This window comes from Schistocerca serialis, chromosome 9 (assembly GCF_023864345.2).
Source record: "Schistocerca serialis cubense isolate TAMUIC-IGC-003099 chromosome 9, iqSchSeri2.2, whole genome shotgun sequence".
Taxonomy (NCBI): Eukaryota; Metazoa; Arthropoda; class Insecta; order Orthoptera; family Acrididae; genus Schistocerca; species Schistocerca serialis.
Genome location: NC_064646.1, coordinates 163,335,838 through 163,352,857, shown reverse-complemented (window position 1 = coordinate 163,352,857; position 17,020 = coordinate 163,335,838). Strand labels below are relative to the sequence as shown.

The 17,020-nt window shown below is 44.3% G+C and overlaps 1 protein-coding gene across 1 annotated transcript in view; it reads left to right on the top strand.

Annotated features, from left to right (window-relative positions):
* Positions 1-13,496, top strand: part of LOC126419272 (uncharacterized) — a 123,651-nt gene extending 110,155 nt beyond the window's left edge. Inside the window, exon 5 of the mRNA XM_050086434.1 lies at positions 13,471-13,496. Within this exon, the coding sequence (XP_049942391.1) occupies positions 13,471-13,478 (8 nt within the window). The 3' untranslated portion in view covers positions 13,479-13,496. The remainder of the gene's footprint in view (positions 1-13,470) is intronic.
* Positions 13,497-17,020: the final 3,524 nt, after the last annotated feature.

The following is a 17,020-nucleotide window of genomic DNA, read 5'->3' as shown; positions in this document are numbered from 1 at the left end:
ACTACAAAGAGAGAGACAAAGGAGAAAATGATTTACAACGTTCGGAGTTAAAACAGCACGAATATGTTCGCAATTGAAAATTTTCGGTGAAGAAGGCGAACGAGGATTGGCAGAGTCTTGTAACGAGGAGCTTATAACCCTTCCTTGTGCTCCAACAGGAACATTGTTAAGCTGGTTTAATGTAGTACATGTATATGGTGTGGATAACGTACCAACTAGCTTAATCCAGCAGACTTTAACAAACATCGCCTCCAAAGAAAAAGTTTTGCCCGAAATCTACAACTATTTCGATATATAGACGCACAAACTGCAGCTAGATAAGACCAAAACATGTCAGAAAGAAATGCCTGGAATAAATATTGGAACAAAAAGTAAAATAATCATCATCAAATCCATTTCTTTTGTCGGTGACCGACAAGCAGTTACCAAGATTGCCACTCAAGTCAGACACACCTAAGAGAATCTTCATAAGATCACTGACAGAGCTGCTTTCCACATCTTTTATCAGAAGACTTAGTACATGGACTCAATCCATGCAGATCTGCCTTACGTCACGGAGAAGTGTGTCAATGTTACTCACGTTCAACCCCTCAAGTTCTTTGGTGAAATGATCGGGAACCTGGCAGCAACAAAGTGAGCAATAAAATCTCATGCAGAGAAATTGCTTAATGCATACACACTCATTTGCAATCTTTAAAACACGAAATCCCGTTCTACCAAAACCAAAGTACGCCACCACGAAACAGCCATTCTCTCAGAAGAACTGTACGCATTTGAGACATCATTATTAACCAGGAACGTCAAAGCTACCGAGAAAATGGAACGACAAATAGTGCGAAAAGTGTTCTTGTCACCTGCCAACCGATCACCTTACAATTGATTACGTCGCTCACATCATTAACAAATAGCAAGAATTGTAGTAGCCTAACATATTTCTTTGGTGTCCAAATGAAGTTTAGGTCTGTCCTTTAGTGTTCTGTAAACCGTCTCTGGTTTAAAATTCATCCCCAGACGGTCATTGGACCATTCAGCCTTCTGTCATTGTGGTGTGCCTAACAACTAAAACTTTAATTAGCGTAGAATTAACGGCAGTGGATACACAACACATTATCATGTTTATAATATTACTTGAAAATACAGCTCTTCGGTTGCAGAGGTAAAAAATTTTCAACTGTACCTAGGTTTCAACTGCTCTAAGGCAGCCTTCATCAGAAGTAAAAAAGTTTTAAATTATATAGAGTAAATCGTTATGAAATGGTTTAGAGCAACAGTGCTCACGTTAAAGATAAAATTATATTTGTACATTATAAAATTTTCCTAGGAATGCACTACTTGATTAAGACGGGCCGCTAAGGGTCGCGTGTGCGCCCGGCACTAGACATAATCATGTCTAATACGGTGTAGGAAGCCAGCTTTCATTCAAAACAGCTTTTAGTCTCCATGGAATGGATAAATACAGGGTCTGTAAGGTTTTAAAGGGCATCGTATACCATTCTTCCTGCAAAATAGTGGGAAGTTCGGGTAACGATGAGGTAGATGAGTAACAATCACGCACACTTCTCTCTGAAGCAAACCACACACACTCAGTAATACTGAGATCTGGTGACTTAGGTGGCGAGGGAAGATGAACCAATTCATCCTGGTGCTCACAAAAGCAGTTCTGGACGATGTGAGCTGAATAGCGCCCTTCCCGTCTTGTAACACAGCGTCACCATTGGGGAACAAGCGCTATACTATGGGATGGACATGATCAGCCAAAATAGTCACGCAATATTTGGCCGTCTTGGAACACAGCATCACCATTGGGGAGCAAGCACTGTACCATGGGATGGGCATGATCAGTCAAAATGGTCACATAATACTTGGCCATCTTGGAACACACCATCATCGTTGGGGAACAACCACTGTACCATGGGATGGACATGATCAGCCAAAATGGTCACGTAATGCTTGGCCACCTTGGAACACAGCATCACCAGGGGGAAAAAGCACTGTACCTTGGGATGGACATGATCAGCCAAAATGGTCACATAATACTTGGCCGTCTTGGAACACAGCATCACCATTGGGGAACAAGCACTGTACCATGGGATGGACATGATCAGCCAAACTGGTCACGTAAAGCTTGGCCACCTTGGAACACAGCATCACCAGGGGGAAAAAGCACTGTACCATGGGATGGACATGATCAGCCAAAATAGTCACATAATACTTGGCCGTCTTGGAACACAGTATCACCATTGGGGAACAAGCACTGTACCATGGGGGACATGATCAGCGAAAATGGTCATGTAATATTTGGCAGTAACGTGACCTAGAAGAGTAAGCACAGGGCCCAAGAATCATTATCAGATGGGTGCGAAAATCATCACAGAACCCGTGCCATGTTTCGCTCTTGGGATGGGAAGCCGGCCAAAAGTCATAAACAGTGTGAAACAAGACTCAACCGACCAAATACTTTCTTCCGTTGCTCGACAGTCCAGGTTTTATTGTTACGGCATGACATTTTCCTGTTATGGGCGTTTGCATCATTGATGAGCGGTTTTGGAATTCCAGCTCGCCGTGCAGTTGCCACCTTGTGAAGCTCCCTTTATTGTACAGTGACGGAAAAGAGGAGTTGTGCGACTTAAACGAAAGTTGGTAGACGTGTGTCTATACCTGAATGATGATGTCTGTTCAGATCTCCCTCCAGTTGCACAAAAGTGGCGCTAGTAGCGCCACTATGAGGATGCGAATCAGATATGCTTTAAATACACGCTGTAACGGTCGTCACAGTTAGTAACCTTTAAGATTGGACGTAGTGAGTTGATGTTAGTGAAGAATGTCTTTTAATCGACAAGGACGCCGTTACCAACTCCTCACTGAGTTTGAACAAGGTCGTTTAACTCGACTACGAAAAGCTGGATGCGATACTGCAGAAAGACTTGTCAGGAATGTAGCCACTGTACATTCTGGCAGCTTTGGTCACGGTCGCAAGAAGACCGGGCTCCGGACGGCCGGCCGGCCATGTGGCACTACCGAGACGGAAGACCATAGTGTGTGGCGTATGGCTCTGGCGCGTCATACTGCATCTGCAGCTGCAATCTGAGCAGCGAGTGGCAACACAATGACACAACGAAGTGTTACAAATGGGTTACTTGAAGGACAACTCGGAGCCACGCGTCTTGTAGAATGCATTCCACTGACCTCAAACCACCATCGTTAGCGACTTCAGTGGTGTCAAGCGAAACCTAATTGGAGGGCACTTTCTGATGACAGCTGTTTCTGCCGCGGTGCCAGTGATGGCCGTGTGTTGGTTAGAATGACGCCAGTTGAGGACCTGCACCTAACATGTCTGCGTGCAACACACGTTGGACCTACACCTGGAGTTTTGGTTTGCGGTGTGATTCGCATCACAACAAGTGCCCTCTCGTGATTACCCGACGCAACCTGATTGCAAAATCGTCCGTCCAGCCGGCGATTCGACCTGTTGTGCTGCCATTCATGAACAGCATTGCAGGGTATATTTTCCAACAGGATGATGGTCGCCCACATACCGCTATTTTAACCCAACATGCTCTACAGAGTGTCTAGATGTTGCCTTGGCCTGCTCGATCACGATACCCGTCTCCATTCGAGCACGTATGGGAAATCATCAGAGAACTACGCCAGAATCGTCAACAAATAGCATTAAGAGCCCCTGTTTTGACCGATTTTGCATGGTATGGATTCGACAACTCGTTGGTAGTTTTTCCTTGATATGTGACACAGACGTCTATGCGCAGATTACGAAGTACCCATAAATTACGTGGAACAGAGATCGCTACCGTTTCAAATGTGTTCCGTTAGATTTAGATAGTGCTAATTTGGCGCCCAATTGAGTTCACGGTCATGTTTCGCGAACCACCGTTCCACGGCTTTGGTTCAAATGGTTCAAAACGCTCTGAGCACTATGAGACTTAACATGTGAGGTCATCAGTTCCCTAGAACTTAGAACTACTTAAACCTAACTAACCTAAGGACATCACACGCATACATGCCCGAGGCAGGATTCGAACCTGCGACCGTAGAGGTCGCGCGGTTGCCGACTGAAGCGCCTAGAACCGCTCGGCGACACAGGCTGACCTGCACGGTTTTGGCCTTGACATGATACACCACTGGAAGGAGCCATCAGTGTCAGTCAAGACATAGACCATGACTAAGATATTCCAGAGACTGTGTTCAGAAATACGATGCAAAACTTTTTTTTTTTGCACATGCACTCACGGCCAAAGTAACTTTGCATCGTATTTCTGAACAGCACAAGCACTGCAAGCGAAGTTCAATGTAAATATCTCTCCTATACGGAAATATACATAATGGATGTGCCAGCGCAGGTTAGACACGTCGTGACGACACGTGGAAGTTTGGTTCTGGTTGAGGGGTGCTCGGATACCCTAATAGTAAGGCGATCGCTCGCGATACGCGGGAGATCCGGAAATCGATTTTCTGTCCAGCACAAATTTTCATTGTCGTCATTCCTTTGTACAGTTGACGGTTGTCCACATTCGTGACTACGAGTACATTTCATGTATAAACCATGACTGAATGGTGGTGGTCCGCTGTAATGCTCAAGTGATCGACAGCTTCCGAAATGCCTTATGTTATTACCACAGGTTTCATGGAAGCCAATGCGAATGTCTCTCCCCTGCGTCCGAGATGCGGTGCGTGTTTCGAGTAGCCACTGGCCCGTATAACAGCGTATCTGGCCACGACCATCGACCTCGTGTAACAAGAAATGTAGTTCATCCGAGCAGATGACACTGATCCACAGTGCAGTTTTGTTGATCGCTTTCTCACTGACGATTCGTTGGGTCAGTGTAGCAACACAGAGGTGCCTCTCACGGATCCCCATATTCCACATTCTGCGCTAAGGGTGAGATTCCGAACAGTTGTACTCGGCTGTCCTGCTTTACAGGTCGGACGGACTCAGCCCTCCACGCACTGTAATGAGGCACGACGTCCAGCGCCTCGTCTTCTCGTTGCCATTTTAGCGCCCTTCAGCAGCCTTCGATAGATGCTCACGACAGCAGCACAACACCAGCCGCCCAGCTTCACCATTTCCCTACACTCGTCCCAGGTGCAGGGAAGTAGCATTCCGAGTTTTGTCCAAGTCGCTCATGTCAGTTGATTTCCCTGCTTCCGGCCGGTATCGTCACTAGAATGGTTCGCCTTTCGTGTCTGCTCCGGATACACACTTTCGATACCGAGTCACGTGGGCGCAACGCCTCCAGGCGCCAGACAATCTCAAGAGTGCACAGTGGACATCAGTGTGTCTTACCTGCTGCCGTAGGATTTCTCATGAATGTTGATTCGAATAACTAAAAAGTTATCGCCTTGTAATTATGAAATCAATGTAGAACAACTTGTCTTATCAAGATGGAGAGGTAGATTGATGGAGTTAAAGGGACCAAACTACGAGGCCCTTAGTCACCTAATCCTTTGTTTGCCAACTCTGGACAGTTCCCATAGAGGAAGCAGACAAGAGACAAATCGATTGTATCCGACGGTCAAGAAAGCCAAGAGATACAGCAAGCAGAAGAGAGAGACGGGTAAAAGGGGTGAATGTACTCGAGTTGCCCGCCCAGGAAGCCGCTGGAAGCCCGGGTCATGTGACGCGAACAGAGACACACCTTCTGCATCCAACAGGTGCTCCCGTACCCTCCGTTACTACTACAAAAAAAATATAAAACAACCTAGGTACACGGACAAGATAAAATCTCACGAAACAGGACAATGACGACGAGTCTGTCAACAAACGACAGATTAAAATAATAAGAACAATTTAAAATGTGTGATGGGCAGCAACCAGGTCAGCCCACCGAGCAAGGGCACCCCATCTCGGGTCGAAGCAGGTACGTGGCACCCTTCCAATACCTCGAGCGGCTGTCGAGGCTAACGTGCCCTACGTCACAGAAGAGTAAAAACCACTTTCATGGGTAAGATGTAAAACCGTATCTGCCACTTTGGCGTAATCCGCTAACACCAGAGGTAGTCGAGTACGTTGCGGGCTCCACACCCACTGTGCGATGGATCCTCACGTCGGAGAATGTTTAATGTATCAGGATAACGCAACCATAATTTGCAAGATCGCTTGCGCATGTCCTACCGGTCGATTGAATGTATATCACTTTAAATATCCACAAAAGCATAGAGTATATCACGGTGTAACTAAATTTATATCTCGCAGACGAACGGTAACATGTACAAAAATAGAATAATACGCTTAACGTGCTCGTAATTTATGAAATTACGAATTGCTTTGTAGTACGTGTAGTCAACTGAGCCCGAAGGACGATCTAGAAATGACCAGAAAAGTGCCAGAACGAGAAAAATAATTCCATACCACGCTTGGCAGGTTGAGTGACATCTTGTGCGTCAACGTGCCAAAAATTAGCTTTATAACTCTGCGCTATTATAGACAACGATTTTGGTGAACTCACTTGTACCCTGTGTTAGAACCTTGTGTTAGAACCACGGGAGATCGGTCGGTGCTGAACTATGCGACTGAGATAGTAACAATGAAGACTGAGGTACCCGCGGAGGAAGCGTCATCACCCGGGAAACTGTGTTCGGCTGTGAAGGGGGCGGGATGAGCCACTTGCCCATCCTGAGATGGGGCCTGATGGGAACCACGGCCTGCGAAGCGGTGAGTATCGTGCCACACGTCGTACCCTGTAGTGTATTGAGGTGCCATTAGCTTACAGTCATCTTCTGAGACTTAGTGTATAATTAAACGAGTGAATACGCCAAACGGTTAAAAAATTAATGTCTTGGGAAACGATGAATTCACTTTGACCAATGACGCTGTACTGACGTCACTTCCTGGTGTGTATTTTAAAATGTTTGATGTCACATTCCCGTTGCTTTAGAGAGAAACTATTTTTTAATGTGCATCTAGAAGTTTCCGTGGTGCAATACGTTTCGGGTGTGCAACCTTTGAAAATCTGTTTCTTCGACTGATACTTAGGTTATTTTGCGGAAGATGGTCAGAATGTAATAGATTATTGAGTTAATTTCTACTTTGTGTGAGAAACGGAATGCGTAGTCTTTTATGTATTCGGGGGAATGACATTTCGTTTAACGGTATCTTTTGTTGTGAAACATGGTAGACACCGCGGGTCTTGGCACAACAGCAGATTTCGAAGATATTTTTGAAGTGAGTGGGAGTGTTGAAAGTGAAATTCCTCGTAGTTTTCAGGTGCGCTACGAAGCTCTCTCGCCTCTTGGAAGTAGTAGGCCTATGTAGTTAATTGTTGCTGATGTTAATTTGTAAAAGAAACACATAAATCATTGTCCCTAACTGCCAACCTGAAAGATACTGTTTGAACTTCAGCTACATACACATAACTTACTCAGAATGAAAGAAAAAGTATTTGATTAGCATTTGTTAACTTAAATAATGTAGCCACTTGTAAACAATTGTAGCCAGTGGTAGTCACAAACCGTGCTTAGCCTATTGGATATTGAATTGGAAGAGGCAGCGCTTGTCCACACTGAACAATAGACCCAGTAGGGTTTGCAAGCTGTATTAAACTACTAAGTATCTGAACAAAGTGCACTTTTCCGATAATGGAAATTATTGTAACACAGAAAGCAAGTGTCTGAGTATCGCTGCAGAAAACCTGTCTGGATCAAAGATCATTCACATCCCTGCTGTTTAGTAAATTTCGTGAATACTGAGTCTAACACCACACTCAGCAACGTATGTTTAAGCTTCATTCCGATGAAATAAGTTAGTATGTAACACTAAAGCCACTTCTTTCTTTGCAACCTATTCCTTGGCACAATAAATTCTGGACACAATATGCTATCAGTGAAGAAGAACAACAGTGTAACATCCTGAAAAGTTAGTGAAAGTAATGAAACTGTTATTCAGCCGCGCTAATACTTTCAGATCAAACGCACAATTCTACTTTCACTGCCTCTCAAACTATTATTCATGTTAACCAAGTGAACATACGGAAAAAAATAACTTCCGCTTAATATGACAGAAAGAACTTACGAAGACACAGTTTATTTCTGTCTGCACAGATCACAATCTCGTTTGTCAGTTACCGTATTAAATTTATCACAATATCTATATTTGCAATAAACACATATCGCTCTCTTTCCTTCTCTTATCCTGTCGCCACATGTTTTCCTTTCTTTTATTATATATGTGTAGTACAAAACGTTTTCGTGTTTATGGGTGAGCGACCATACTAGGTTTATCAACAGGCGTCTTTACCAGTGATGTCGATTAATGCCAGTCCTTTTTACTACATTGTGTGGGCATATTCATCTTTTCGAAGTCAAATGCACTATTTTCTGACCACAATAGCCATGTCAGGCTCACATTTTCTCCTCCACAAACACCACTGCAATATGGTTACTTGTGATCTTCACGCCATGATACTATCGTGAAGGTATAGTTTTCGCACCAAATTTTCCACCCTTGTTACGCAGTCGTTCGTGTCACTATAATTCACCAGAGGAATGTGCTACAGCTCCCTGGCGGTGAGAAGCAACGTTTGGTGGTGTTTGGAGGTTAGGTAGAGATCAGAAAGTCGACGGTTTATCAACCAAGGAACGTGGGTACGCCGACTCCGAGGGCAGATACCTGTGTCACGCCCAAAAGCGATATTAAACATTTATTAAAATATTAAACTTACGTTGCCCACAAAATAAAGCAGTCGACGTACCGGCGTTCAGTCAGCCAGCGCTGGAGAAAGCGGCGGTGGAGTTCCGCCGTGAAGTGCGCCGGCCAACACTCGGGTCGCAGTCGGGCGGCGCGTGCATTGAGCTACACGAGGCCGGGTATCTCGGTCGTGTCAAGCCGTCCGCACACGGGACGGGCTGGCTAACGTTGACGTGGCGCTCTACCAGTTTTGTGACTTCACTTCCTGCTATTTCACGTTGAGGAGGCACTTCTTGACAAATATAAAATAAGTTCTGCGTTATTTCGGCGACGTGTGACGTAAAGTGGAAACAGTTGGAAGCAAGAATGCTCACTACATCACCGGCAGAAAGCTTGAGCCCCTAGAGAGTATGACGCTATATTTACTTGTCCTATTCAGCAGAGTCCCGTATCGGTGGGTTTTATGTTATACCTTACGCCCCACGATTATATGCCTTTTCTAAGCATCAGCACATTAAATGTCTCGAAAACGAATCCCCGTTGTAATATTTGGTGTAATAAAAATACGGGAAGCGTGATATCGGTGGTGAAACAATTTTCATATTTACGAGTAGTTATTATAGCATTATACGTCGCTTGTTACCAGACTAAGCCGTCTTAACGCAACGGCAAATTATAGACAAATAAAAAACGTGTCGTTCTTCGGAGTATTTGTTATACTTAAACGTATATTAATAACAAATCGGCAACTAAAGCCTACAGGGGACCCTTAGGTAGCATCCAATGGCTCTTGTAACAAAGCTACAGCTTAGTGTAGAATTTATAGACATTGCATTACACTGGAGAGGTTAGGCAGGTATATGGTTTGAGTCCTGTTGCATCCAGGTATCACGTTTCCCAAAGTACTGAGGGATTTTCTTACGAAATTAATAGAAATTATTTCGGTAATACTGAATGCTATGTGAATATAAGTGCGTTCTCTGTCAGTAGTGAGTTTACACGATTTGGAAAACTTTTATGAGCTGATCTCTTCACTGACCCGTACATATATCTTCCCATTTTGTCCTATTACATGTTCACGGATATTGAAATCTTTATTTATGTTTACCACAGACAGAACAGCACTACTATAATATGGGCAAGGGAAGAAATGTGTGTTTTAATAGAGCTAATGTATGAAATTCACGAGTGTCCATTTTTGTGGGCGAACTATATTGTTTGCGAACCAAATTAAGCCGAAAGCTGCCGCTGGAGAGCAGTGAGAACGCAAATCGCGTTAATTAGATCGTCCCGCATGCCGACGGTGCTATGTGTCGTGACATTCGACATCCCGCTGTATGCACATCAAAATTAACTGCCTCGTCAGGTGTGCCGATTTCCTTACCAGGCAGACGCTACCGGACAAGTGAGGCTGCTCAAAGCTTCTGGTAGATGATGGACAGGGCTCCAATGAACCTATCGTACACTTAACACGAGGAAGGCGTCTACCAGCTCTGCTCTGAATACTTGAAGACGTGTAGAGAACTCCAGTGGCCTTCTGTACCCAGAGAGAAACTGACGCCACCGAAGTCTGCCATAGGAATGGAGCCCGAAGACAGCAGTGGTATGCCTCTGTGATGGCGGATAACGATCTCTCCCAGCCCTTCCTAGTTAGGCCTCCAAAAGGGATACCATATGATGATGGCCACAGCTTCCCTATCAGCCTCGACTTGGTAGTTAGTATTCCAGCTCACAGTGACCGAGTCCCGCCACACAGGACTTGCTGCTCCATGGAAGAGCGAACGTGTCTAGACGACTAGAGGGTCGACTGACATATTATCCCCCTTTTCGATAAAACAGCTGCAAATTGAGCAGACGCCACCAGATCAGTAATACAAGGGACTTTCAATAAATAATACACACATTGTTAGGTTGCTTTTTTTTCACGGGTTCAATGTACCATATTATTCTCCACTCTTTTGATTACAAACTCCTGTTTTTCCAAATTAACCTCCGTTCAATGCACCGGACTTAAGCCACCTTGCTGGGAGAGCCTCTGTGCATGCATGGTACCACTATACTGGTTGATGTTGGAGCCACCGTCTCGCTGCATCATTAACCTCCCCATCATCCATGTACTGCTTTACATGGACTGCATCCTTCGTTGGGCCAAACAGATAGATGTCGGAAGGTGCGATATCCGCCTGCAGGCTGGATGAGAAACAATAGTCCAATGAAGATTTGTGTTCTCCTCTTGGGTGTGTAGACTTGTGTGAGGCCTTGTGTTGTTATGGAGAAGTTCGTTTGAATTTTTGTGGCTTCAAACACGCTAAAGTTGCTTCTTGTTAGGTGCCGAGTAATACCGGGGCCACACACCTCTGAGTACCCGAGATGGTGGACAGGTGTGTCGGCACTTCCATCAAAGACGTCCAGGAGTGCAGCGAGGTGTATGGGAGACTGGGCAGTTTTATGTGAGCTTGTTGCGATGGTAACAGACGCCCACCCTATCACTCACCATTCTTTTACTCACTACAAGATCTTCACAGACGTTCTGCAAGCGCCTAGGAATATCCGCAATGCTCTGGTTTCTTGTCAAAAGAAACTCAAAGACAGGTCTCCGCTCGGAGCGCACCTCCATCACGGAGGACACTTTGAGGACTACATACAGCACTGCCACCAATAGGAACTTCATGAAACTGTATGTGCTGAAGCGGGAATATTTCCCACAAGAAATTCCGCACTTTTCAAAATAAATTGGTCGAGATGTCCCTCGCACTATTTTCTGTAGGACAGTCTCATTTGCTCTCCTCTGGGACCCAACAATGACATCATTCGCTCTGCTTTCCTCGTTTGGTCAGCTCTCTTGGTTGCTTCAGGACTTCGAGTGCCCAGCTCATTGGAGGCATCACAATCGCTTCTGTGATTTGCTGCTGCTCTATCAGTGATCCTTCTCGCTCAAATTACCCGTTATGCTCTGCTTCTTGTGTTGCGGGGGAAAATATTGATATTTTTCTGGCTGCACTTAATATACTACCATCTTGTCCAGCAGTGCAATAAATGCTTTACCCTAACCAGTTACATTAACCAAACCGCTTTGAACTGCTCTGTCTCGTTTACTAACGGAACAGTTTGAGTAAGGGAAATACTGGGTTAACATTACTTCAAAAGTATTTACATTTTAATGCTCCAAGGCATAGAATGATTATCTGTTCATACAGCTACACAGATGTCGTCCCTGAAACCCACTCAGTGTCTTTGCCTGACGGATGCTAGTCGTCATTCAGCTACAGAGTTTCTCCAACTATGGTGCTTTCACTTGGGGACCTGACATCACACGCCCTACACACAAGCACTGGTTCAGTTACACTATCACAGACGGCTCTGGCCTGTATTTGCAGCTGCTACAGTATTCATTTATGGTGTTTCTGTATATTATTGCTACATGGGTAACGTGTACTTTTCGAAACCAAAAATGGTTCAAATGGCTCTGAGCACTATGGGACTCAACTGCTGTGGTTATCAGTCCCCTAGAACTTAGAACTACTTAAACCAAACTAACCTAAGGACATCACACACATCCATGCCCGAGGCAGGATTCGAACCTGCGACCGTAGCAGTTGCACGGTTCCGGACTGCGCGCCTAGAACCGCGAGACCACCGCAGCCGGCTTTTCGAAACCATGTCCGATTTATTTACGATAAACAACTGTTTTTTGTCTTTTCATACTGTGTATCTACAGCAGCAGAGCTCTTTACGGTACTCGTTTCGAATTATTCCTAAGAAATGTTTGTTGTTAGTATGCGATTGTTCATGGTAGTTGTAATTCGAACTATTTTTTTCCTGCTGTAGAGATCCTCGTAGTCGAAATTGTCGTTATTATTTATGTTACAAAATATCGGCAATCATATGACGTCATAATCATCATGTTTTCATGTTGTATGTCAAGCTTTCGATATGTCACTGGCCGAAGCAGTCAGCTAGTCTCGGTACACAGGGTCACGTTACAGAATAATGCTAATTAGTCTTTAAATAAATAATTTCTGTGGCATTCGGATGAAGTTGATGTAAAGTGAAGTTCTTCTTAAACCAGAAGTTGTTTCAGCCACCACAATATCTGGTATTTTGCCACTCGATTAACCTACGTATCTTGACGTTGTATTGTTTGTCAAAATGACCTCATACAGTCATATGACTTATATCTCAGATCTACCCAGGACAGAATATGTCACGCACTACAATCGCTATATTACTTGCACTATCGTACGATACATGCGGTAAAGAAGAATGCGGATTGAGGTATTGGACTGCCTTGTGGTACAATAATTAGGTTCCCATGTACTTCGAACTAACATATTTCTTCTTATAAATTTGAAATTATTCATAGTAACACTAAGGAAAATAAAACGATTGCAGTTTGGTAGCGCACTCGATTTTTCACCACTCTTATTTCCAGTGCGAACCGCAGATTAACAATTTAACCTTATATCGATTTCCATTGTACAGCATTCTACCTTCGAGTGCTGTAGCCCCAGCGAAGCTGTCGTTACAGGATTGGCTGACGTAGGAGAGAACTATATTCCGTCACGTTTTCCTTCTCTCCCTCTCCCCGCTCCCCCCACCGGTAATATACAGATTGCATTCCATTCATTGTACTGCAAACAAGTGAAGTTGACGTACATTTATTGAATCACGGTGTATACTTCAGCCATGTAGTTGAAGAGATTCACATTCTAATAACGCTACTAGTTGAATTTCAGCTCTTGTTCATATCACTGATAAAAAAGCTGCTTGCAATAATAACCATATCATGTTAATACAAGAGGAGAGGTGTGATGCTAATTCTTTTTCCGCAGGTGGCTAACATAGTACTACTGATCAGCCACTTCTTTACGGGCGACAGCGAAACTCCTGTGCGTGAGTACTCCACTGCCCTGACAATAGTGACTCTCAGTTACAACGTACTGACCTGATGTTTTCTTATTAATAAAAGAATTAAATTTTCTGAATGAGTCTGTACTCACTGTGAACATTATTCGAATGAAGGCATCTACATAGCTTACGATTTTTTGTTTGTTTCTAACATTATCAGATCTTAAATTTGAACATGTAAAAGAATGTTTAGAACCAGTTGCAATGCAACTCATCCGTAAACGGGACGGCCCGCATCTCGTGGTCGTGCGGTAGCGTTCTCGCTTCCCACGCCCGGGTTCCCGGGTTCGATTCCCGGCGGGGTCAGGGATTTTCTCTGCCTCGTGATGGCTGGGTGTTGTGTGATGTCCTTCGGTTAGTTAGGTTTAAGTAGTTCTAAGTTCTAGGGGACTGATGACCATAGATGTTAAGTCCCATAGTGCTCAGAGCCATTTGAACCGTAAACGGGACGATTCTCCCTTGAACGAAAATATGCATAAAGAGTCCCACATCCTGATGGATATCCTCCTCATAAAAGGTCAATGAATACTTCGTGACTGCTCCTGTATTTGTAACAGCCCTGCACAACCGCGTGGTCGCATTCTGTCTCTCACATTGCTTCTGGTATCTCTCTTCAATTAGGTTTATCCGATTTTCTAAACGTATCCTAGCGAAATGATGCCACAGTTTCTTCATAACGTGATTATTCTGGTGCTCACTGCTATTCGGACAAGCTGTCCTGCCGGATAGATACATTACGCGCCCGAACGCTTCCTCCATGCCTCCATCAACGCTGACACGAAAGTAGCAATTGCTACTGCAGTGATCAGCAGCATCGGAACGGTCGTGAGTATCACTAGCCCACCAACAATATTACACTCAAGCAAAACCAGCTTCACCAACAACAATAAAAAACGAAAGTACCAATAACAGAAATAACAACAGGACGAACATCATCACTCTCATGAGTGGTGAGCATCATCAGGACGACCAGCAGCACAGCATTGCAATTACAGTCACGGCCTCGGTTCACCACTACCACAGTTGTGATCACCTCCACCTCAGCTATGATTTCTCTGCCTTCAACACAACCACCTCAGACCCTGCCTGAAAACACCATCACAATTACGAGGGCAAGGTGTAAGAATCTCGACCCGCCAGTGAAAACTGCATATTAGGTACGCCACCCGCCCCCCCCCCCCTTACACACACATACATTTCTGCTTTAAATCCCTAAGACATCAGTGTACTTTGGTTAACATTTTTCCAGTGAGAAGTATATTTCTGGAGGTCCACGATATGCACAATGCTTGCATAACCTTTTTGTTGGACTCAATTTCCACCCCGACATATGGAAGTAATTTTCACCCAGACAGATTGAAGTCAAAGTATGTCAAATCTGGTGACTACAATGTTCCAGTAATTCGACGTTCAATCCGCCATCCCCCCTCCCCCCGCACCCTCCCCCCGCCCCCGCAACTTCCCAATTGCTTAAGCCCTTTGCTGGAAAGGTAAAATTTGTAGTGATAAAAACGATTTGTTTTCATTGCAGGATTATTTTCAATTTTTTTTTTCATGCAACTAAAATCTTGCAGTTTTACTATTTCCGAGGAAATTAATAAGATGAAGCCCATTTGCAATCACAAGCCATTCGTTTTCGACAGATGAAATCGAGTTCACCTATTTTAATGCAGGGCCACCGTTTTGCACCGAAGGTTTGATTGCAGTCTTAGAGCTGAGTACATCGTTTGAGCATTTAACTTTGTGTTGGCCTTATTCAAGAAATATTGTTGTAGCTACTGTGCACAAACATTTCTCATACTTTATTCCTTATATGAAAACTACTGCGCACTTGGACGGTGATACGCTTTGCTGTACCTATAAGGAGGCCCATAAGTACGAAACCACAGTTATGAGAAAACTTCCGAATACAACTGTATTTGGCTTATAGCCATCATCAGGTCCATATAAAAGTTAAAACATGGTCAACGACCTGGCGAGTAATATAGACAGGCCCAACCATAATTGAAACCATAATCTCCCTAGAACAGAGAGCCAATGAACAAAACGTTTCGGTGAGGAAGAACATCTGCATCTATGCATTAAATGATTTCTCAGCGATGTTGGTACCGTCGTTCAATCTATAAATGATGATGCTCTCCCTTGCAAACAAAACTGATCATTGACAATACGTTCTACACAGATTATGGTTTTAATTACGGTTGGGCCTTCTGCATTCCTCGTCATGTCGTTTACCACGTTTTAACGTTTATTTGCACCTGGTTATGTGGGTATAAGCCACAAAATCGGTAGCGCCTCGTAGAAATTGATTCGAATACAACTGTTTCCGCAGTTTCAGCTACAAAATGCACAAACACAACTGCGAATGCCCTGACCACACAGCCGTTTGTAAAAACAGATGGCTAAACACAAATTTAAAGTCAAGTAGTATGAGGGAAAAGAAAACTTTTGAAGGTATGTACCAGCATGGTGGCCGTTTTGGAAGACGTCATCTTGGATGAAACAAATAATCTGCAATAGAAAAAGGAGTCATGTGACAGATGAAACTCATACAGTATTACAAGAGAACAATGTCAGAACATACTGGTCCGTTTGGAGCACTGGTATAGAACTCGTACCATCCGTCATATGACCCTACATCGCTGATATACGTGGTAGTAGAAGTGGTACATACGTGTATGTCAGATGCATATAATCAGTGCAGTAAGATGAGTCGCCATGGACAAGTGACAGAATGGCAGAAAGGAGATACTGTGTTTCGATGTATCAATGACCACACAGTGAATCAAACTGCCCGATTTGTGGCTCATTAGCGAGGACTGCCCAACATGTCTATAGGGAACCGTGTACACCTCGTTATGATGTAACACGGCGTCAGAAACCAGGAAACACGATGAATGTCACGACTTTTCGGGGTCAATCGGCTTCAAGACTGACAGCGCCTACAGCTACAAGTGAACGCAGGTTCACCTCAACCAATTTCTGAGTGGACAGTGCCAAAGGAAATGGATACAAAGGACACAGAGTGCAAAATTTGCAGAAGGTCGCCGCTCAGAGCTGCACATAAAGCTGCACTATTTTGTGGGCCAATGAGTGAATAGCAGTAGACGGGAGACGACCAGGGTGGTACGAAGCGTCGGGATTCAGCCGCCACTTCTCAGTTGATGGAAGCGGTCGACTGCACCGAAGACAAAGTGAAGTGCTTAACCTACGGTTTGTGGAGGACATACATCTGGTCAGAGGTGTATCTGTGATGTTTTGGAGGTGGGTTCTGGACTGTAACATGGGATCAGTCGTTCAGGTTACCATTAAAACGAACAAAGATTCTTATTACTAGATTCTCAGTGACCAATGTGGCCCTCCACATTTTCATACGGAGTGTCCCATCGACTTACCCGCTTTCCAAGACACCAACACCGCTTCTCGCATGTGTACATGGTTTCACAAACGTTCAGGGACTCTGCTGAACCTCGA